The sequence below is a fragment of the Oryctolagus cuniculus genome, chromosome 17, assembly GCF_051225735.1.
Source record: "Oryctolagus cuniculus isolate XC-2025 breed Fujian yellow rabbit chromosome 17, ASM5122573v1, whole genome shotgun sequence".
In the NCBI taxonomy this organism is placed as follows: domain Eukaryota; kingdom Metazoa; phylum Chordata; class Mammalia; order Lagomorpha; family Leporidae; genus Oryctolagus; species Oryctolagus cuniculus.
The window spans coordinates 18,123,227-18,146,738 of NC_142883.1; the positions used below are offsets into that span (position 1 = coordinate 18,123,227).

At 54.3% G+C, this 23,512-nt stretch overlaps 1 protein-coding gene across 1 annotated transcript; it reads right to left on the bottom strand.

Annotated features, from left to right (window-relative positions):
- Positions 1–22,301, bottom strand: KIF18B (kinesin family member 18B). Its single transcript, XM_051825778.3, has 16 exons — positions 22,165–22,301; positions 11,150–11,476; positions 10,506–10,663; positions 10,109–10,213; positions 9,826–9,936; positions 9,551–9,748; positions 9,223–9,399; positions 8,616–8,690; positions 8,413–8,510; positions 7,896–8,061; positions 7,444–7,571; positions 3,808–4,013; positions 3,017–3,545; positions 1,940–2,029; positions 1,125–1,210; positions 1–909 (listed from the first exon to the last, which is right to left on the bottom strand). The coding sequence occupies exons 2-16, from the start codon at positions 11,460–11,462 to the stop codon at positions 803–805; spliced, it is 2,547 nt and encodes an 848-aa protein (XP_051681738.3). The 5' UTR covers positions 11,463–11,476; positions 22,165–22,301; the 3' UTR covers positions 1–802.
- Between the last annotated feature and the right edge of the window lie 1,211 nt (positions 22,302–23,512).

Genomic DNA, 23,512 nt, shown 5'->3' on the forward strand with positions numbered 1-23,512 from the left:
TGAGGGCAGCGAGGGAAACCACCGAGGACGGAGAAGGTTTATTAGTCATTATAATAAAAACTCCACCAGTGCACGCATATGCACACAGACGCGCTGAAGTACAAGCTCAGAACACACACACCCGAGCATTAACAGCATTTGTAGCGAGGTCTAAGTCAAGGCTGACTTCTTCCTTTTTCTTTTTCTTTTTGCTTTCTTTCTACACCGAATGTAGATTCCTTTGACAATGAGTGAAACAATAAAGCTATCTCTGACTGGGAACCAAGGCACCATCAGGAGCTGCATCATGGCCAGGACAGCAGCAGGGGCTGGGGCTCCTGCTCCAGGCTGGGGGGAGTGGGGCTGAAGTCACCCCATCTTTCAGAAACCAAGAGCAGCCAGGCTGGGACTCCCCACCACACCCCCAGCGCAAGCTCATCCTTTGGCCACCGTGAAGCGGCCATCTCTGTACAGAGTACTGTTCGACGCTGGGGGTGGAGGAAGAAACTCAAAGAGCTACCCGCCTGCACCAAGGGCGTCAGAGAGGGGTGGTGGGGAGGGGGGCATGGTAGCACCCTTTAAAATAGCAACACATTAACACTCACCAACAAGTATGTGCTCACTGAGAAGCTGAGTGTGACAAGGGATTGCAGGGTGAGCAGCAGCGGGAAGGGCTTGGCGGGGAGGGCTGTTAATGAAAGAACGGCGTGGGCATCGATTTCTTCCAGGTGAAGAAGGCAGACAGGGCTCTGGTACAGGTGGCCCCAGGGACAAGCAGGGCCGTCCAGTCTAGAGAAGCTGGTGGGTCAAGGCGGCTTGGTGGTCAGGACACCTTGGCGATGCAGCTCCCGGCTGACAGCACTCCCCCAAACCCAGTGAGTTCCTTTTGGCTCCTCTGGTCGCCAGGGCAGCGGGGGCTCAAGGGTGGTTCTGCAGGCCAGGGCAGGGTGCAGGAGGAAGGAGAAAGTGAGGGTCTGTCCTGCGGGCCCCTGCCCCTTCCCAACCCCCACGTCTCTCGCCAGGGCCCCTGAGATGCTTGGAAAGATCCAGGTTCTCCTGTACCTGCTTCTCAACCCTGCCCCCCACCTCGGTCCTGTCTTCATCTTACTGTGGCCCAGCCCATCCCTGGCCCCAGTGCCAGTCACCTGGGATTGCAAGGGGCCCAGCTGGCTTCTTCAAGGTGCTGCTAGGGAGGCGGGCAATGCGGCTGCGGCCCCGGGAGGCTGAGGAACTGAGAGAGAAGGAAGGAAGGAAGGTGGAAAGGTTACAGGGTCGGTGTGGTAGCATACTGGGCTAAGCCTCTGCCTGCGGCGCCGGCACCCCAAGAGTGCCAGTTCAAGTCCTGGGAGCTCCATCTTCTGATCCAGCTCTCTGCTGTGGCCTGGGAGAGCAGTAGAAGATGGCCCAAGTGCTCAAGCCCCTGTACTCATGTGGGAGACTCTGAAGGAGCTCCTGGCTCCTGGCTTCAGATCGGCTCTGCTCCAGCTGTTGCTGTCATTTGGGCAGTGAACCAGTGGATGGAAGACCTCTCTTTTTGCCTCTGCCTCTCTACAACTCTGCCTTTCAAATAAATTAATAAATAAATCTTTTTTTAAAAAGGCATGGTTCAAACTATTTAAAAAAAAAAAAAGAAAGAAAAGTTACAGACAGGCCTCTGAGCACGGCGGGGTCTGAGCACCAGCAAGAGCTCCTGAGGCTAGATCTGGACCCCAAAGAGGCCAGAAGCGGTCAGGGATGGACAGTCCAATCCCAAGATCAGTCGATTCCTGCTTGGTGTTTCCCTGGCGGACAGGGACCCATGGCCCCCTTCGCCTCCAAGGACAATCCTGTAATAGCAAGCTGGGCCAAGGACGCCTCGGCCAGAGAACCAGAGCTGCCCTGCTCACAGCCCTTGGTGCCTGCGGTTGCCGGGTGTCCCTGTCCTGGTGAGAGCTGTGCCCCCACACTGCACACACCTCACCTCACAGTGCGCCTCTTCTTGCAGGCTGAGGTCCCAGGGAGGGAGGACACGGGCTTGGGGCCCTTCATGGGGAACGGCAGCTCAGGTGCACTGGAAGGGAAGCGGGGAAGGGAGGAGGGTCAGGAGGGAGCCAGCCACGGTGCCAGCCACGTCCTCTCCCAGCCCCAGAACGGTGCCGGCCACGTCCTCCCCAGCCCCCAGCTTGGGGGAGGTGCAGAGGTTGGGCACGATGACCTCGAGTTTTCTCCTGCAGAGTGGATTCTTTCCCTGCCTCACTCAGCCTGGGCTGACAGCTGAGTGACAGTCCTGTTCTGGGAGAACATCCAGATGTCAGCTTCAGGGCTGTCCAGGGAACTGGAGTTCAAACAATTTCACCCTTGCACCTGCCTGGCTCTGCGCTTGTTACTGAAGCTGGTTCAGGACTATGGAAGGGGCGGGGGTACAGGTGGGCAGCCTGCTGGCCCCTGCCTCACGAGTCCAGGTCAGTCTGCCACTTGTTCTTGGCCTCTGACTGTCCTAGTTGCTGTCGCTCTGCCCTGACATGTGGGTGCCAGGGGAGGGTGCTAGCCTTCTGTTTTCACCAGAAAATGCTGAATAAAGTTTCCTGCAGACTCCCTTCTAGGGCAAAATCTCTGGGTGGAAGTGGCAGAAGTATTTCCCAGTGGGGCACAGAACTCAGATGGGGTCACAGGGTCTAAGCAAAGCAGAAGGGGCAGAGGTCGGGTAAGACGCGTCTGAGGTTCCTGGTTTAGAGAGCTTCTCTCCCTGCCTCACTCGGCCTGCACCTGCTCCCTGCTGACTTCTCTAACTGGACTTCCATTAGCTACTCCTGAGTGTGCCACAAATCAGGACGGAGCTGGCAGATCTGAGGCAGGGACAGAGCAGGCAGGACCCCCGAGAAACTAGGCAGGACTTCCACAGAAACTTCTCAGCTCTTCTGGCCTGGGGAGTGAAGCTGATCATGGCCAAAGGGAAACAGGGCAGTGTCCCGGCTCACAGGGTCAGGTTGACCTCCCCCTTCCCACCAGCCCCACCGCTCCTCACTGACCCTGGCCCCCTGCTGGGAGGGAGACCCACCTGGGAATGAATGGCTGGTCCAGCCTCTTCAGTTCTGGGGGGACTTTTTCCCAGCCAGTGTATTCATGGAAATCAAGTTGTGAGGAGGGCTCCTCAGAGAGATCAAAGGTGACATTGAGGTCCCGAGCAGGTAGGGCCAAGGGGGTGGAGCAGTTCTGCAGGGCGGAAGGACCCAAGGGCACCCGGCTTTTGATGACCGTGGCTGGGCAGAAGCGAGGGGAATGGCAGGGGGAGGAGGCCCTTTGCTCTTTCGGGGTGCTGGGTCCGAACGAAGGCTGGGCCTTAGGCAGAGACCCCCTCCTAGGGCAGGGCAGAAAGGACTGGCGCTGGCGCTTGGTCTCCAGCTTTGGGGCTGGGGCACTGTCTGGCTCTGAGGGACTTGGTCTCCTCCTCTTCTTCTTCTCTGCGGGTCCCCGGGATGCTTGGGTTGGGGTGCAGTCAGGCCTGGATGGGATCCCCAGTGTGTGCATGAGGCCGCCCCATTGCCTTGCCATGGTCCGGGTCACAGGGCCAGAATATCCTGGAGACTCTGGGCAGAAAAACAGGGGTGTCGAGGGAAGAGCAGGGACTGCCAGAAGGAGGAGAGCGTGTAGCACGTGGGAAGCCAGACACTGGAGGCATGAAGGAGTCCCTAACTCCTTGGGTCTCCTGGGCCTTTCTAAGTGCAAATGTCCACGATCTCGGGGGCTCGGCCTCCTACTGCAGCATAACCCAGACCTGGGGTCCCCGGCCACCCCCAGTGCCAGCCGGGGACTTGGTCCAGCACCGACAAGAAGAGGAGTGAGACTCACCTAACTCTGAGCACAGCGCCTGAGGCAGAGGTACCTCCCTGGCCAGGCTGGGAGCCCTGGAAGTGTAGGTCCCAGGCTCTGTCTTTTCCTCCTGCACCAGCCGCTGCAGCCTCTCAAACTCAGTGATCATGTCGGGGGTCAGAAGGTTGGCTGCCTGGAGCAGGGAGTACTGCCGCTGGGCCAGGCGCAGCACCTGCAGGGCCAACCTGCAACAGAGGGAAGGACATCCCCGCCCTACTCAGGTCCAGCCTGACCAGGCTCTCCCGCGCAGCGCACCCGTTTCCATCATTCCAGGTAAGACAAGCAGCACACCTGAGCTGGTCCCCCCGACTCCCTCCTGCCTTGCCTCACACTGGCTGGCTGGTCTCACCATCCTCCCAGCCACGACTTCCGCTGTCATACCTTGCTGAAAGCCAAGGCTGGCCAAGATGGCCACAGGTGACTGTGGGAGATGTCACCCACTAAACATGCCCATAACAAAGACAGTGGCCTGGGAAGTAGGGAAGAGGCACTGGGACTCAGAAGGTCTGAGCTTCCTCTCAGGCCTGCTGTGGGATCACTAGTTCATTTGCCCCCAGGGCCATGTAAAGCAGCAGTTTAGAACCCAGCTCAAGGGGCCGGTGCTGTGGTGCAGCAGGTTATAAGCCCTGGTCTGAAACACCAGCATCCCATATGGGTGCCGGTTCTAGTCCCAGCTGCTCCTCTTCAGCTCTCTGCTACGGCCTGGGAAAGCAGTAGAAGATGGCCCCAAGTCCTTGGGCCCCTGCACCCGTGTGGGAGACTCAGAAGAAGCTCCTGGCTTTGGAGTGTCGCAGCTCCGGCAGTTGCAGCCAGTTGGGGAATGAACCAGCAGATGGAAGACCCCTCTCTCTCTGTCTCTACCTCTCTCTTTAACTCTTTTCTTTTCTTTTGTTTTCTTTTCTTAGGCAGAGTGGACAGTGAGAGAGAGACAGAGAGAAAGGTCTTCCTTTTCCGTTGGTTCACCTCCCAATGGCTGCTGCGGCCAGCGCGCTGCGGCCGGCGCACCGCGCTGATCCAAGCCAGGAGCCAGGAGCCAGGTGCTTCTCCTGGTCTCCCATGCAGGTGCAGGGCCCAAGCACTTGGGCCATCCTCCACTGCACTCCCGGGCCACAGCAGAGAGCTGGACTGGAAGAGGAGCAACCGGGACAGAATCCAGTGCCCCGACTGGGACTAGAACCCAGGGTGTCAGCGCCACAGGCGGAGGATTAGCCTAGTGAGCCGCGCCGCCGGCCTCTCTGTAACTCTTTCAAATAAATAAAATAATAATAATAATAAAAAACTCAGTCTCCACAACTTTTAAATGGAGACGACGAGTACACAATAACCTCATATGGTCACTGGAAAGATTAAATGAGTTATTTCACATGCAAAATGTTTAAAAAGATTGCTTGGCACATAGCAAGCACTGTAATGTAGCTAACTATGGTTTTATGTGAAAATAGAAATAATACCAGCTACCTAGTCAGGATAAGAGATTAAACAGGCTATGTTCACCTCGGTTCCGAGAAGACCCTCAAAAATGCATTCAGTCTGCGCTTTCTCTAGCGGCTGGGACTCTGAAAAAGCGTGTGTGAATCAATGCGTATTTCACATGCACGGGGACTACTTAAAGGAAATTCAGAGGATAATATGATTATCGATGTTGTGAACTTAGATTCTAATAGAGAAAATTTTCTTTCTGCGAGGCCCACCTATGATAAAGGAATAAACACAATCATCTCAGTGGGGATTATTCACGGCAAATGACTTGTCCTCAGGAAGCTCCACCTGCGCGGACATTTCTGAGCCCTCCTGATGCCCTCAGTGCTGTGTGCTCAGGGAACCCAAACTCATTTTGTAAAGCAGCCTCTAGGCCTTTAGAAAGGAAGGCAGGAGATAAATTAAAAAGAACGCAGCAGAAACTCATTCTCTATCTGCCCGAGCCACACATTACGAGGAAGAGTGACGCTGGAGAAGCAGGGGGACGTCCCCCTGCTTCTCAGATGACTACTGTCTGGCTCAATACCCGCCCCACCCATGGGGAGCTGGTCGCAATTCGGGGGCTTCAAATTAGGTTTCAAAACCCACAGGATGCAGCAACTGTTTTGTCTGTACTTCGTATTAGACTTTGGCATAAATTTCATTTGAAGAAAGGACTTTGCAGCTAAAAGAGTTCTGAAAAAACCATCAAGCTACAAAATCTAAGATCTGCTCAGTGCCCTGGTGGCCCAGGATTCTAAATCCTAAAATAAGAGGTTATTTTTGATTATCTGGTTGCTAGGATGTTCCCAAGTATGGAGACCATCTGGAGTGTCCGGCAACCCCTAAGACTTGGGATTGCCTGTCCTACTCCTCTCCCAAGTAAGGACGATGAGGACCACCACCCATAAACCATAGCTGAGGTTGAAGCTACTCATCAGAGACCACCAAACCAGAGGTCAAGCAGAAATGGGGGCCCTGGTGTCCTCTCTCCTCACAATGGGGGACGCCAAGCAGAGACGCTGAGTCATCAGGGGAACTCGTGGCTGTTCCCTGGGAGGCCAGGGGACACCCGCCAGTGCACCCCTGCCTCGCCATGGCCCCAGGGAGTCGGCAGCAGGAGATAGATAACAGCCGCTGATTATTCAGGCTGCAGCGTTTTTGCTGAGTCGGGAACAGACACTCCCCAACAAGAAATAAAATTAAACAGGCCCTTCTGTCCAGAAGCTTTAAATACATTGCTGGCGTGAAGCGTGCTGGCAGGGAAGGGGGAGGGAGCCTGGTGGTAGCAAAGCTAAGTGGAAGGGATTTATGTACTGGGGGCCAAGGGAAAAAAATAACTAGCGGCACCTCTCTATTAAGCACACAAAGAATGGTCCAAAATCCACCTCTCTGTGGCTTTGGGGGGTGGTTTGTTTACTTCTGAGAAAAAAAACAGCCCCAGTCAAGCTGTTGAGGAAGACACGTGCTCAACACCTGACTCAGGAAGGCTGTCCCTTGCCCAGCCTGACGGGCAGCTTCTCTTGGCTGCTGCCTGCTGGCTGAGAAAGGGTAGCTCTGCCCTCAGATGCAAAAGCAAAGCATGGGCCCAAGCAGCCCTGCGCTAGCCTGGTACCTGCTGGCTGTCTGCACGGCCTTGGCTTCCCTCTCCTGTTGGGCTGCCAACCATATGGAGGAATAAATGGAGCAGGTGATTATAGCAAGGAGTTGGCTGCACATAAGGGACAGTGTCGACAAAAAGAGACTTGATCTGGGAGTAGATGTTTAGCCTAAGCAGCTGTGGTGCCCATGTCCCACAGCAGAGTGCCTGGGTTTAGTTCTGGGATCGTCCCTGCTAACGCAGACCTGGGAGCCAGCAGTGATTGTTCAGCTTATGGGGTTCCTGCTTCCCAGGGGGAAACCTGGAGAGCATTCCTGGCTCCTGGGTGTGACCCAGCCCTGGCCATTGCAGGTATTTGGGAATGAACTAGTGGATGGACACTCTGTGTCTCTCGTATTTATGTATGTCTCGCAAATAAATAAATAAAAATAAATTTTAAAAAGAGAGACTTGATTCTTAGCTAGACAGAACCAGGGCTGTTGGGAAGTGCTTGCACCAAGGGGCTGAACCTATTGCCTCCCATCTCGGACTCCAGAGTAGAGCAAGAAGACACCTACCGCTGAGAACCACCTCTGTCTGGTTTCTGTGGTGAGAGGTGGCCCACGGCTGGCCTGGGCTGCAGGATCAGGCTGGGGGACTCCGGTAGGGGGTGTCCGAAGCTCCGCTCTGGCACCTGGCTTGGAAGCTAAGGAGGGAGTAGGAGGCACAGGTGGAAGAGCGAGGATTCCTTTCACTCAAGCTGCTCTAAAACCCTTCCCTCCTGCGGGAGTGGGAACGACAGCTTCTAGAACACCCAGCTCCTGGGGAGGCTTCCTTTCTCCTAGGCATCTCCAGACATGCAAGGATCTGACTACTTCTCCTTGCACGGGATCTGAGCCTCCTAGTGACTGAGACAGGTGGGTTGGGTACCAGGGCCAAAGGGACCCTGGGTCGAGGGGAAGCATTCCTTCCCATATTCCTCCAGCTCCAGGCTTCCCTGATGCCCACGCTGCACGCACCCAAGTCCTACCTCCTTGGCTGGGCCTTCGTCCTTGTCCTTTGAGGGCCGCTCCTGCCCTTCCCCCGCCCTCTCCTCCTGGGCTTCTGTCTCCAGGCTCTCATCTTGAAGGGCTGCAGACCCCTTGTGGAACTCTTGGGAGCAGGACTGCTTGGGGGAGTGGGGGGGCGCGGGGGAGCTGGGAAGAGTTTGAGAGGCAGGATGTAGGGGCAGGTAGGGAAAGCGGGGAGCAGGCCGACACTCTTGTAGCCCCCCAGGTTTACAGAGCCCATGAGAAATGGATGCTTGGGTCACAATGGGCAGCAGCTGAGGGTGGAAACAACAACCCCTAGGTAGACACCCACCCCCTAGGCTCCTCTTCTCTTGAACTTCGGATACTACTTATATGGGTTGGGGGTATCTCTTGTGATGCAGAGCATTTGCGGTTGCTTGCTGGGCACTGGGTGGGAACCCGACCCCAGGTGTCCAAACAGCAAGGAGTCCTACTTCTCTAGAGGCTGGGGGTGGGGCAGGCATGGGCAGAACTCACTGCTGTGGTGTGCCGGGTGCAGAGGATGCTGGGAGGGAATGTTGTGAGGCCCGGGCTCCTGCCTCATACACTTGGAGCTTCTTTCTCAGAGCGGCCACCTAGAACAGCAGCAGCCCCGGCCCAGAGTCCCGGGTGAGCACAGGTGGCGGGGGGTGGGCACAGAGCCCCAGCGACTCAGCTCTGCTCCCGGGCGGGCTCCTCACCTCGGCCTGGAGCTTCTGGCAGATGGTGGCGTACTGGCTGAGGTGACAGTCTAGGCTGACCACATTGCTCTTCAGCTGATGAGGGCACAGAGAGGTTCGTTTGCCCACACTAAGCGGTTTCTATGGATACCTCCATGGCAGGCACTGTGCTGGGCACCTTGCTTACATCATCCCGACTCACCCTCCCGACAGGAACCAGACCACAGCAAGAGGCTGAGGACTGCCTCTGACACCGGCCCTGACTTCCTGACCAAGACATTCTCACTAGGCAGGGGCTCCCTGGAGGAGGTGGAGAGCAGAGGCCTGGCGGAGGGGCAGAGTCAAGCCCTGCTGCCGTCCAGGTTAACATACTCGTACGTGGGTATTTATGCAGTTTTGCTGAAAAGATGGTCCCACTGTTCAAAACCATTCTGAGCCAGACCACTGTGGGGCCCTGGGTGTTGGCGACGGGCCTGCCTCTGCTGGAATCCTCCCCCAGCAGAGGGGCTGTGTTGCTTCTGTCACAAAGGCAGGCACAGCCTAGGGAACTCCTTCCCCCTGCCTGGGTAGGGACCACGGCTCCTGAACCCTCCTTCTCCCAGGCCAGTGGGCCCTGGTTGGCACGCACCTTGAGTCGAATCTCCTTGGCGCGGTCAGCATACTTGAGGGTGTTGTAGGTGTCCTCGTAGGCCAGGCTGGAGGGGCTGACAGCGGCGATCATCACTGTGCGGCAGTTGCCGCCGATGGAGTCCTTGAGCAGGCGTGTCAGCTTGCTGTCCCGGTAGGGCACGTGAGACTTGCGGCCCTAGGCGCAGGGAGCAGGTGGGGCACAGGTAGCTGGATTACACCTAGCTAGAACGGGGCCTGGTGGCCTCTGGCCCAGGGCTAAAGGGAGGGACCATGGTTCAGGTGCTCAGTGGCCGCCTAGGGGAGGATGCTGGCCCACACTGCTTTACCTTTGCGTCGGCCAGGGCATTGAGGACGTTGATGAGGGCCAGCAGGGAGCGGTTGATGTTGGCACCTTCCCGTAGCCGCTCCCCCTTCGCACAGGTGTTGGACGCCCGCTCTGAGCCAGCCAGATCAATCAGGCTCATCTTGGCCACCTGAAGGGCCTGGGTCAGTCCGGGAACCCGGTCCTGCTGCTTCACAAAGATCTGGGGGCAGACAGCAGGGGTAAGGGGGGCTGGGCACCAGAAGCCCTAACTTCAGGCTCTGCCCCATGACCCCTCACCTGGAAGATGGCATGGGAGCGGGAGGAAGTGGCATTGGCATCAGTGGGGTGCTGCGTGCGGTTACGGTTGCCCCTGGTCAGCATCTCCAGCAGCTGCTCGGCTGAGGTTGGCTAAAGAGGAGATGCCCAGGGAGGGGGCTGTGGTCTCCAAAGGGACTGCTCCCTGAAGAGGGAGGGCTGCTCTTCAGAAGCAGCATCGTCCCCTGGGCATCCCCAGATGTCTCGGGAGGGAACCCCAGAAGGTCAATGGGGCCGTCTGTCTCACCCAAGCCCAAGCCCACACCTGGTGGAAAGAAAGTCCTGGGACCACCACGCCCTTGTCGGGGTCCTCCCGAATGGCGAGGGGCCCCTTGGGCTCCAGGAGGTCGTGGATCTGCTCATTGTACACCTGAGGAGGAAGGAAGCCAGGAAGAGACCTGAGGAAACTGCTCGCAAACAGCCTAGGAGGGCTGAGGTGCTGCATGTAGGGGAGTGAGACAGGTGCCATGATTGGCACTTTGCAGGCCACTGTCGTACGTCATGAGAAGGGAGGGCCATGTCCATTCTGTTCTGTTCTCCAACCCCTCCCCCGGCTCTCACTGGGCCGTTTTCCACCTCCCACCCCCAGGTCCCCTGCCCCAGCAGCTCACTCTCCCTTTGGGCGGTTGCAAGAGTGGGGGCGGGGGCAGGAAGAGCCTCACCTCCTGGTAGCTGATGAGCACCTCAAACTGCCTCTCTTCCTGGCGGGCCTCTAGCCGTCGGTACAGCTCCATGGTGGTCAGGTACATGATGCCGGGGTCCCGCTCCTTTCCCAGCATGGTATGTGTCTTCCCAGCCCCAGTGGCCCCGTAGGCAAACACTACAGAGGGCAGTGCAGGGAGGAGGGTAGCAGTAGGGCCAGGGCTGCTCCCAGCACAGCTCAGCCCTGCCGGCCTCCCCTCCCGCTCACAGTCACGATGCAGCATTTGCGCTCTCTGTGCCTGTGCACTTGAGGGCAGGGGGTCTCCCCCACGGCTGGGCAGGGCCCTCCTTCTCCGGTCTAGATGGCTTGCTCTGTTGAAGCCCACAGGTCTTCCCCTCACGTCACTGAGCTCGGTTTATAACCCACATTTGTGGGTGGGATTTTGTGACACGCGTCTTCTTCCCCACCAGACCATAACGCCAAGAGGACAGGCACCATGTCTGTCTGACTTGCTCTTGTCTCCTAGGACGCAGTCGAGGCCTCACACACAGCAGAAGAGTGAATGGAGGCTACAGAGCTCTCCCCGATACGTGGTGCCCAACTGCGGGGGCGGCCACCCTAGAAGGCGGCAGGGAGGCAGGCCACCCCCCGGCAGGTGCTCACCTGAGCAGTTGTAGCCCTGGAGGAAGCTGTCCAGGATGCTGTGGGTGGTGTGCTGGAACACGTCCTGCTGGGTGGCCCCCTCACCAAAGATGCGGTCAAAGACAAACGTCAGGTCTTTGCCCTTCTTCTTGGGGCCGTCATGGGTGCTGCTTAATTTCAGGCCTGGGAACCCCACCTCGGGCTCCTCAGGATCAAACACCAGCACCCGTTCGTCCACCACCTGAACCACCGGGCGCCGTTGACTCTCCAACTCCCGAGGGTTGGGGGGCCTCACTCGGACCACCACCTGCACCGTGCTGTCCTCCACCGCCATCTTCCCAGGAACACCTGGGTAGACAGGAGGGAGATGAGGACCAATTCAGACCCCAGCAATCAGGACATCCTTCCACCCCCTTCCATAAATATATATATTTTTATCAGCTGATACTTTATTTTTTCATGCTAATGTAGTATCAATACAAAGAACAGATTCAATATGGTTCACAAATACAATGTTAAGAATATAATGCTATAGGGCCGGTGTTGTGGCATACTGGGTTAAGCCACTAGCTGGGATGCCAGCATCCCATGTGGCCATCGGTTTGAGATCTGGCTACTGCATTTCTGGTCTCTGCTAATCCACCTGGGAAAACATCAGAGGATGGCCCAAGTTCTTGGGCCCCTGCACCCATGTGGGAGAGCTGGAAGAAGCCCCTGGCTCCTGGCTTCAGTCTGGCCCAGCTCTGGCCATTGTGGCCATTTGGGGAGTGAATCAGCAGATGGAAAATCTGTTTTTCTCCCCCTTCTCTCTGTGTAATTCTGCCTTTCAAATAAAGAAATAAATCTTCAAGCCCTAGCTGCTCCACTTCTGATCTAGCTCCCTGCTAATACACCTGGGAAAGAAGCAGAGGATGGCCCCACTGTTTGGGCCCATGCACCCATGTGGAGACCTGGATGAAGCTCCCGGCTCCTGGCTTCAGCCTGGCCCAACTCTGGCCATTGTGGTCATTTGGGAAGTGAACCAGTGTACAGAAGATCTCCCTCTCACTGTTTCTCCCTCTCGGTCACTTTGCCTTTCAAATAAATAAAATAAATCTTAAAAAAGTTATTTATTTGAAAGGCAGAGTGACAGAGAGAGAGAGGCAGAGACAGAGAGCGAGCTTTCATACACTAGTTCACTCTCCAATGGCCATAGCAGCTGGGGCTGGGCCAGGCCAAAGCTAGGGCCAGAAACTCTACCCTGGTCTCCCATGTGGGTGGCAAGAACCCAAGTACTTGGGCCATATTCTGCTTCCTCCTAAGTACATGAGCAGGAAGTTGGACGGGAAGCAAAGCTGGGACTCAATCCCAGGCACTCGGATATGGGATGTGGGCAATCCAAGCCGAAGCTTAACCCTGCGGCTGTGAACACCTATGCTGACCTCCAGCTTATGCCTTAGAGAGTAAGAGCAGGGGCTGGCATCACGGCACAGCAGCTCAGCCGCCTCCTACAATGCAAGCATCCCACATCAGAGCCCAAGTCCAAGTCCTGGCTGCTCTGCTTCACAGCCAGCTTCCTGCTGATTTGCCTAGGAAAGCAACAGAGGATGGCCCAAGGACTTGGGCCCCTGCACCCATATGAGAGACCTGGTTGGAATTCCTAGCTCCTGTTTCAGCCTGGCTCAGCCTGGGGCCATCGCAGCCATCTGGGGAGTGAACCAGTGGATAAAGATCTTTTTTTTTCTGTCTCTCCTTCTGTCACTCTGCCTTTCAAATCAATCAATCAATCTTAAGAGAGAGAGTATAGTGGTGCCAGCACCAATTATTATCTATTTCTCACTTGAAATACCACCTTAGTCATATCTACATGAATACATTTTCAGAGAACTATTGCTAAGCTTTCTATTTTAAAAAATATTTCTTTCTTTCTTTGAGAAACAGAGAGCCAGACACACAGATAGACAGTGCTCCCATCTGCTGATTCATTCCCCAAATGGCCATGAGAGCCAGGGCTGGGCTGAGGTTGAAGCCAGGATCCAGGAACTTAATCCAGGTCTCCCAGGTGGGTGGCAGGAATCAATCGAGTTATTATCGCACAGTCTACACTTGCAGGAAGCTGAGGCAGGCATCAGGCCCACGCACTCTGATATGGGATGGAGGCATCTTAACACTAGGCCAAATTCCTGCCACTGACTTAAGAAAATTTTACCAATTTCACTCTCAACCCAGAACCTTTTCTCTCACCAAAAAACAAAAACAAACAAACAAACAAAAACCCTTTTAGAATTACAGTTGGGGGCCAGCGCCGCGGCTCTATAGGCTAATCCTCCACCTAGCAGCGCCAGCACACGGGGTTCTAGTTCCAGTCGGGGCGCCGGATTCTTTCCCGGTTGCCCCCCTTCCAGGCCAGCTCTCTGCTGTGGCCCAGGAAGGCAGTGGAGGATGGCCCAAGTGCTTGGGCCCTGCACCCCATGGGAGACCAGGAGAAGCACCTGGCTCCTGCCTTCGGATCCGCGTGGTGCGCCGGCCGCAGCACGCCAGCGGTGGCGGCCATTGGAGGGTGAACCAACGGCAAAAAGGAAGACCTTTCTCTCTGTCTCTCTCTCTCTCTCACTATCCACTCTGCCTGTCAAAAAAAAAAAAAAAAAAAAAAAATTACAGTTGGAATTGCACTAAATTTACATATTGATTTTATTAAAACCTTTTAGGGGGCCAGTGCAGTGGCACAGCACGTAAAGCCACTGCCTGCAGTGCTGGCATCCCATATGGGTGCTGGTTCGAGTCCCGGCTGCTCCACTTCTTATCCAGCTCTCTGCTATGGCTTGGGAAAGCAGTAGAAGTGTGGGAGACCCAGAAGAACCTCCTGGCTTCGGATCAGCACAGCTGCAGCCGTTGTGGCCAATTGGGGAGTGAACCAGAGGTTAGAAGACCTTCCCCCCACCCTGCCTCTCCATCTCTGTGTAACTCTGACTTTCAAATAAATTAAAAAAAAAAAAATAGGGCATGAGCAAGGGTGGTGGGAGACGGAATTGGGCTGCAGTCACTGATATTACAGAATCATGTCTCTGAAGAAGCAGTTCTGAGCCACACAGGAAAACAGCAGGGACTACTGTGTCAGATGACAAATGGGCACTCCGGAGATATGAAATGTTTATGGAGGCCGCCTGCAGTGCTGGCATCCCATATGGGTGCCTATTTGAGACCTGGCTGCTCCACTTCTTACCCAGCTCTCTGCTATGGCCTGGGAAAGCAGTAGAGATGTTCCAAGCGCTTGGGCCCCTTCACTCGTAGGGGAGTTCCTGACTCCTGGTTTCAGATTGGCACAGCTCCGGCCCTTGCGGCCATCTGGGGAATGAATCGGTGGATGTAAGACACCTCTCTCTCTCTCTCTCTCTCTCTCTCTCTCTCTCTCTGCCTCTTGTACCTTGCAAATGATTTATTTTTAAAATTTTTATTAATTTTGAGAGAGAGAGATCTTCCATTCATTGGTTCACTGCCTAAATGCTTGCAACAGGTGGAGCTGGGCCAGGTTGAAACCAGGAGCCTAGAAGTCTAGCCAGGGGTCCCATGCGGTAGTAGGAATCCAAGTACTTAAGCCAACACCTGCTTCTCAGGGTACACATTAGCAGGAAGCTGAAATTAGAAATGGAGCTGGAACTCAAACCCAGGCACTGGGATAGAGAATGCAGGTGTCCCCAGTGCTGTCATAACCACTAAACCAAATATCTGCCTCTGCAAATGATTTGAGTCAGCTTATGAAGTTCTATAAAAAACATGCAAAAATTATAATTTGAATTATTTTTAATTTTCATATTAATATGAGGAATATTGGCATCTTGATAATATCAAGTCTTCCCATCTAGGAACTGTTCTCTCTTTCCATTCATTCACACTCATAATCTTCAGTAAAAGTTCATAATTTTCTTCACAGGAGCATTGTGCACTTCTCAATGTTTATTACTAGTTATGAATTAGCTCCTTTTAATGGTTCATTTTCTAATGCCTTTTTGCCAGAATCTAGGAAATCTGCTGCTTTTTGTATGCAGAGCGGGTATCTGGCCACATTGCTAGCTTCCCTATTAGTTCTAATAGATTGTCATTGATTCTGTGAGTTCAATTAAATGATATAGTTTGCACATGACAGTTACTTTCTATTTTTAGCTCTTATTTAGCTGCCTACCTGCTACTGTCCACTAGGACTGTAGGAGTGGGAAGTGAATTGTATCAAATGACTTTTGCTACTTACTGAAATGTTCACACCATATGTCTTCTCTTTTCTTTTTCTTTTTTTTTTTTTTTTAAGATTTATTTGATTTATTTGAAAGAGCTACCTAGAGAGAAGGAGAGGCAGAGAAAGAGAGAGAGGTTTTCCATCTGCTGGTTCACTCCCCAGATGGGCGCAACGTCAAGAGCTGTGCCAATGTGAAGCCAGGAGCCAGGAGCTTCTTCTGGGTTTCCCACGCGGGTGCAGGGGCCCAAGCATTTGGGCCATCTTCTACTGCTTTCCCAGGCCATTGCAGAGAGCTGGATCAGAAGTGGAGCAGCTCGGGACTTGAACCAGCACCCATACGGGATGCCAGTACTGCAGGCAGCAGCTTTACCCATTATGCCACAGCGCCAGCCCTATGTCTTCCTTAATCTATTTTTTTTTTTTTTTTTTTTTTGACAGGCAGAGTGGACAGTGAGAGAGAGAGAGACAGAGAGAAAGGTCTTCCTTTGCTGTTGATTCACCCTCCATTGGCCGCCGAGCCGGTGCGCTGTGGCTGGCGCACCGCGCTGATCCGAAGGCAGGAGCCAGGTGCTTCTCCTGGTCTCCCATGGGGTGCAGGGCCCAAGCACTGGGCCATCCTCCACTGCACTCCCTGGCCACAGCAGAGAGCTGGCCTGGAAGAGGGGCAACTGGGACAGAATCTGGTGCCCCGACCGGGACTAGAACCCGGTGTGCTGGCACAGTAAGGCGGAGGATTAGCCTAGTGAGCCGAGGCGCCAGCCCCTTAATCTATTAATGTAGCAGGTGACACAAAGATTTCTTAATGTTGACCTGGTAATCACTCCAAACACTTACTTGTCTGCTTCCTCTTGTATTTCTCCCAGACCTCTCCCCTTGGTTTTTCATATCTTGTTTGGATCAGTTTACCACAGGGAAGGGTGAATTTTTTTGGAATGCAGGAGTCACAGATATCTTGAAAAGTTCAGCCCAACTCTAGCGATATGTGAACAGGGGTAAGGAACAGGAGGTGTTCCTGGAGGGATTTGAATGCTTTCCCAGTAAAGACTAAGTCTCACTGATGGTCACATTGACCAAAGTTCTAAGCAAAGAAAAGTGGGGGTGTCAGGGACCTCAAAACTTGAGCCATCAGTGATGCCTCCCAGGTGTACACTAGCAGGACGCTGGAGCTGTAAGCACAGCTGAGACTCGAACCTAGGAATATCTCAACTGGTGCCCTAAAAAAAATTATAGGGCTGGTGTTATGGAAGCAGGTTAAGCCACTGCCTACAACGCTGGCATCCCATATCAGAGCACTGGTTAGAGTTCCAGCTGCTCCACTTTGGATCTAGCTTCCTGCTAATGCGCCTGGGAAAACAGCAGATCATGGCTCAAGTACCTAGGCCCCTGACACCCACATGGGAGAGCCAGATGACGTTCCTGGCTCCTGGCTTAAGCTTGACCCAGCCCAAGCCTGGTTGTTTTAGCCATTTAGGGTGATAACCAGAAGATGGAAGACCTCTCTCTCTCACTTTGCCTTTCAAATAAATAAAGAAATCTTAACTTTTTAAAAAATTTCTTTCCCACAAAAAAATAAGGAAAAGACATAAACTCACAATACTCTTTTAAAAAATTTACTTTTTTATTTGAAAGGCAGTTATAGAGAGAGACAGAGAGATCATCCATCTGCTGGTTCACTCCCCAAATGGCTGCAACAGCAGGGCTGGGCCAGGCTGAGTCCAGCAGCTTCTTCCAGGTCTCCCACATGGGTCCAGAGGCCCAAGCGCTTGGGCTATCCTCCACTACTTTCCCAGGCACATTAGCAAAAAGCTGGATCAAAAGTGGAGCAGCCAGAGGCCAGCGCCGCGGCTCAATAGGCTAATCCTCCACCTAGCAGCGCCAGCACACCGGGTTCTAGTCCCGGTCGGGGCGCCAGATTCTTTCCCGGTTGCCCCTCTTCCAGGCCAGCTCTCTGCTGTGGCCCAGGAAGGCAGTGGAGGATGGCCCAAGTGCTTGGGCCCTGCACCCCATGGGAGATCAGGAGAAGCACCTGGCTCCTGCCTTCGGATCAGCGTGGTGGACCGGCCACAGCACGCTAGCAGTGGCGGCCAATGGAGGGTGAACCAATGGCAAAGGAAGACCTTTCTGTCTCTCTCTCTCACTATCCACTCTGCCTGTCAAAAAAAAAAAAAAAAAAAAAAAAAAAAAAAAAGTGGAGCAGCCGGGACATGAACTAGCATACATTTGGGATGCTGGCTAGCAGGGAGCGGCTTACCCTGCTACATCACAGCACCTGCCCGACAATACTCTTTACACATGTATAATTCCATTCCTGCCCAGCAATCAGATCGCCGTGTAAACGTATTAGCAAAGTACTTACTATAGCAGGGACTGCTCAATGAACCTCACACACCAGCTCCTTTTATCCCCATTGTAATCCCACAAGATAGATACTATTATTATTATACTCATTTTTCAAGGAGGAAATTGAGACAGAGAGGGTTCAGCAACTTGCCTAAGGTCCCAGTGCTGGTGAGTAATGGAGCCCTGTGCCCGCCCAGGCAGTCTGGCTGCAAAGCCTGCTCTGCTGCTGTCTAATGATATTATATGCTATGTTGTGGTGATCGCATTGTTCTAACAGACCCTTGTGTTTGTATAAGAGTTATAATTCCTTTTATGGAACTAGTACCATGCACTCTGCAAACCCTGTCAGATATATGGACTGTAGCTAATTTTCACCACTCGGAGTTCCTGTCTCACCCTCAATTCTCATCCCTCGGCGACCCGGCCTGCGTCCTGGGGGGAGTAAAGGCAGAGGGGACCGGGTCTGCTTGGGCTGCCTTCCTGGCAGTCATAGCTCCCCACGGGAGGGTGCTGGCTGAGGAGAAGACACAGAGCAGTCTAACATTCTAAGCAGGAAATTAAAAAGGGCACTGGCAGAGGAGTGCGCATAACCTTTACAGTTCTCCCCTCCCTGCCTCCCGAGGGCCAGTGAGGCCAAGACTGTTTGCCTAATGAGATGTTTTCCTTCTTCCTGAGAGAGTGCCAGGGGCACAGGGTCCAGGATGCAGGTGACACTTGGTGTGCCCCCCCCCCCCAAACACCTGGGTCCTGTCTGGGTCCTGCATCTGAGGAGGGAGGAGGTCTTTACCGGAGCCACACCATGTCAATGTCGCATCAGCTTCCCCCTTTGAGAGCCAGTGAGAACAGCTACCAATCTGCTCTCGCCCCACGGGGATGGGGAGATTAATGAGAGAACGTTTGTCAAGTTTGCTTTGATCCTCGGTTGGAAAGAGCATTTCAGCCCAAAGTACAAGGGAGATGATTCTTTAATAAGATCTTCAGGGTTCTCAGCCAGCCACAGTCACGTCATGTTTCTAACCCAGGGCAGCTCATTAAAACCCAGAGGCTAGTACGCTGCTGAGCCGGGGCTGGGAAGCCAAAATTCAGTTGTTTGGGGGCTGGCCTCCTCTGCTACAGTGCAGGGCCAGGTCCCACAAGTCCACGCTCTTTGAAGTCCCTAGAGAATTTTTGAGGACTTGAAGGGACAGACACTGGTAGCTGGGGAAGGCAGGGTCTGGAGCCCAGCCCATGGATGTTCTGCTTTTCCAGGGGTCACTGTAGCCCCCTCCATTCACTTGTGTTTCTCGTCCTTAAGCTCTTCCAACAGCCTGTGTAGTACCCCAAGTGCCTGGGCACCTGGTACAGCAAGCAGCAGGTACCAAACCGTATTTGTTCTATGAATAAATAAGGGCCAGAGAAAAGCAGAGGCTGCATCTAAAAATCTGAGCATAATGACCCCTATAGGGAACATTTACTGCTGAGAGCTCAACTGAGCGAGCAGACAATACTAAGTGCTTTAACCAGAGCGTTAGGGACTGGCATTGCGGTGCAGCAGGTTAAACTGCACTTCCAACACTGGCGTCCCATTCTGGAGTGCTGGTTCGAGTCCTGGCTACTCCACTTCTGATCCAGCTTCCTGCTAATGTACCTGGGAAAGCAGCAGAGGATGGCACAGTACTGGGGCCCCTGTCACCCATGTGAGAGACTCAGGTGGAATTCCTGCTTCCTGGTTTTGGTCTGGGCCAGTCCTGGCTTTTGAGGCCATTTGGGGAGTAAACAGCAAATGAAAACTCTCTGTCTCTCTGTAGCTCTGCCTTTCAAATAAATAAATCTTTCAATCTAATAATAAATCTAATAATCTTGGGGCTGGCATTGTGGTATAGTGGGTTAAGCCATTGCCTGCAACAAAGGCAGCCCACACGGGTGCTGGTTCGAGTCTCAGCTGTTCCACTTCCGATCCAGCTCCTTGCTAATGTGCCTAGGAAAGCATCAGAGGATGGCCCAGGACCCTGGGTCCCTGCATCTACATGGGAGACCGGATGAAGCTCCTGGCTCCTGATCTTGGCCTGGCCCAGCCCTGGCCATTGTAGCCATTTGGGGAGCGAACCAGTGGATGGAAGATCTCTCTTTCTCTCTTTGTATCTCCCTCTCTATAACTGACTTTCAAATAAAGAAATCTTGCCTTTTTTGAAGGTGGTGTTAACTTTCAGGACAATCTCATGATGGGAATATCGACATAATAGTTACATTCCTGTTCTACAAAGGAAAGGACTTATGGAGCAGGTGCTAAGTGGCAAGGCCGGAACTTGCCCTGTTCTGTTACTGGAGGCGCTGGTCTACCTGGGGGCTGCCCTCCCCTGCAGTTGGCCTCTGGCCTCTCTCCACTCCCTCGCCTTGGTACCCACGGAAGAGCAGCGGTTGGTGCCCACGGGTTCTTCCCACAACAGATCTTGCAGAGGAAGAAGCTGTGTCTTTTGTTTTTTAAACAGACAACCCCAAGTTTGTAATTAGTGCTGGTTTTGTTTATTAATTTCTAATCTTATCATTTAAATTTATTTTTCTTGTCTTACAGTCCTGGCTAAGACTTCCAGTTCAGTATTGAGTAGAAGTGGTGATACTGAGAATTTTTGTCTCCTGATTTTAAAGGGAGCGTGCCTATTACTTTACACTTTGTTGGCTTAAGGAAATGCATCACCCTTTCCAGTTAACAAATATGAGTGCATTTCTAAAATCTTTTCTAGGGGCCTGCCAGTTAAGACGCCAGCTAAGAAATTGGCCTTCCACAGAGGGTTAAGCCTCGGCCTGACACCAGCATCTAATATTAGAGTGCCACTTTGAGTCCCGGCCACTTTATTTCTGGTCCAGCTCCCTGCTAATGCACCTCAGAAGGCAGCAGATGATGGCCCAAAAGCTTAGGCCCCTGCCATTCACATGGGGGACCAGAATGGAGTTGCTTGCTCCTGGCTTCAGCCTGGCCCACACCTGGCTGTTCCAGCCATTTGAGCAGTGCACCAGATCTCTGTCTCATTCCCTCACTGTTACTCTGCTTTTCAAGAGCATAAATCAAGAAAGAGAGGAAGGGGGGGAGGGGAAGGCAGGGAAGGGGAGGGGGTGGTGGGAGAGGAAGAAAGCAGAAAGGGAGGGAGGGAGGAAGAGAGAGAAAGAAAGGATGGAGAGATGGAGGGAGGAAGGAGAGAAGGGCAGAAATCTGCCTTCCAAATCGGAGTTCCTGGGTTCAGTTCTCAGCACTGCCTTCTGAATCCAGGTTCCCACTAACACAGTCCCTGGGAGGCAGGGGGATGACGCAGGTAATTGGGTTCCTGTCACCCACACAGCTCCAGCTTTGGCACAGCCCAGTCCAGCTATTGTGAGCCTTTGGGAGTGAACGAACAGGTGAGAACTCTGTTTATATTTCTCTCTGTCTCTCAAATAATTAAATTTCAAAAAATCATGAAGGTATATTGAATTTCAATGAATTCTACTTCTGTGCCTAATGGGATACATGTTGTCTTTTATTTTGTAAACATGTACATTGTGCTAATAGATTTGATCCTGTTAAATCATTCCTGCATTCCTGGGATAAACTCAACTTGATCATCATTCTTTTTTCATACATTGCTGGTTTCTGACTGCTGGACCAGGGTGAAGCCTGGAGCCTGAACTCCAACTGAGGCTCCCATGGGTGGCAGGGACCAGAGTATTTGAGCCACCACCTGCTGCCTCCCAGGGATGGGCAACGGGGGAAGAAATAGAACAGGGAGACTGGAAAAGCAGTGCAACACTGAGGAAAACGTTTCCTCCGCCCGAGCCTTAACTTCTCTGTGCCTGTTTTCTAGTCTGTAAATTGTAATTAATATTAATTACTATCCGGCTTGCACCCCATAAGACTGTTGCAAAGATTGCATGAGTTCATTCAAAACTAAATATTTGCCTCGATATCAGGATTATATGACATACAGCATCTCCCCCATGAATGCCAGAATAAACAGGATTCCCTAAATCCCGCGGCGCAGACCCGTGACTTCAGGGCAAGGAGGGTCAAGGCTAAGCGGAGCAGCATCCCCGGGGCGCCTTCCTTCCTTTAACCACGCCAGTCTCCCCTGAGTGCCCAGGACCTAAGCCACAGCCGCTGACACGCGCGTGCGACCCTGATACATGTGGAGAGGGGCCTGGCCACTCGGCGCTCAGGCGCGGGGCTCCCCGGGCTCCGGCTCCGGCGTGGTGGTGGTGGTGGTGGGGTCTTCTCACTGCGCCGACGTCCGGAGCGGGCCAGGCCCCGGTGCACCAGCTCAGGGGTCCCGATCTCCGGAACGGAGGGGTGGAGGAAGCGCCCAGCTCCCCGCCCGGCGGGGAGGGGACCACCCGGAGCTCGCCCTCGGCCCTGCACCTTCGCCCTCCGCACAAGAGAGGCCTGGCTCAGGGGCCCGCCGAGAGGCGCGGGGCCCGCGCGCACCAGACCTGAGCGCCGGAGCCCGCGGGGACGGCCGCGCCGTGGGGCTGGGCTTACCTTTCGTCGGTTCCCCGCCGCCGGTGTCGACACTCGCTCGCGGGTCTCACGGCGCAGACGGGAGCCCTCTCCCACCGGAGAGCGCGCCCCACACCGGATCTCCGCCCGCGCCAACCTCCGCGAGCTTTCAAATTAGCCGGACCAGCCCATCCGCGCCTCCCATTGGTTCCCACCCGGACCGCTGATTGGCTGTTTCCTAAGTTACAAAGGCGCCCGAGGTGCGCACGCGCACTTTCTCCTCCTGCTTGCCGGCTCTGGCAAAGCCGGACGTACCCGCCTGGCAGCAGGCAGAAACCAGTTCAGAGCACCGTCTCGGTGCTCCCTGGCGCTGGGCGCTCATCGTCAGTTACGTCAACCAGACGTCCATCAGGACTTTAACGCTGTTTCCGTGGGCTGAGTTGGCGTCCTCTCACCCAAGGGAGGATTCTCAGCCGCTGTCCGGCGCCTCCTCCCTCCCCGGGACCGTCCCAAGAGTGAACTTCAGGGACAGCCTTGACGCGATGCCATCTGCTTGGCTTGGGCGGTTGTCAGGAGCCTCCTGGCTGGTGGCCCTTCGGACGACGGCGGGCCGCGCGGCGTCCACCCCGGGGCCGCGCGGGGTTGGTCTCCAGCACCGCAGTTTGAACCTCGCGCTGGGACCGGGAGCGCCGGGACGTCCAGCACCACCTAGTGCTGAGTGCGCCTCAGCCACTCCAGGTCTCTGACGCAGTGTTCTTATCTGTAAAATGGGACAAACAGGCCGCCCTTCCGACTCGCCTAGGAAAGCCCCAGCATAGATGAATAGGTGGCCGTCTGTGACTCGCATTAGCGGGTGAAGGCTGCCAGGAGCCAGCCGCTCGCCACCTCCATACACCTGCTCTGTCCCTGCACTGAGTATGAGCAGGACTGGGACAGGTAGGACGAGGGGGAGGCACAGTTCCCTCATCAGACCGCCATCCGGCTAGTACAGTCACATTGAACACCTGCTTGACTTGGCCGAAACCCGTGCATTCAGCGTGGGCCTAGCTGCCCTCTGCACAACGCAAGAGCGCTGCTGGTTTTGTGAGATGAAGCAAGAAAACTCCGCGCAGGTACCGTCGCTGTAGAGGCACAAGAGAGCTGTGGACCCTCGTCGTCTTCACTGCCCCAGGGTGCTTATGGCTCCACAGGCCCCTCTTTATTATGGGATGTGCATTTTAGCAGAAGTTTGGAGTGGAGTGGAGTGTGTGGGGAGCCATAAGCCAGGTCTTAACCCTGGTCCCATGCTGCTGCAGGTAATTATATGCGGGTGAGGTGAGCCCTGTTGGAGCAAGGGGCAGAGGTGTGTCCCGTTGTGGGCGGTGGGAAGGGAACACTTGGGCTGGCTGGG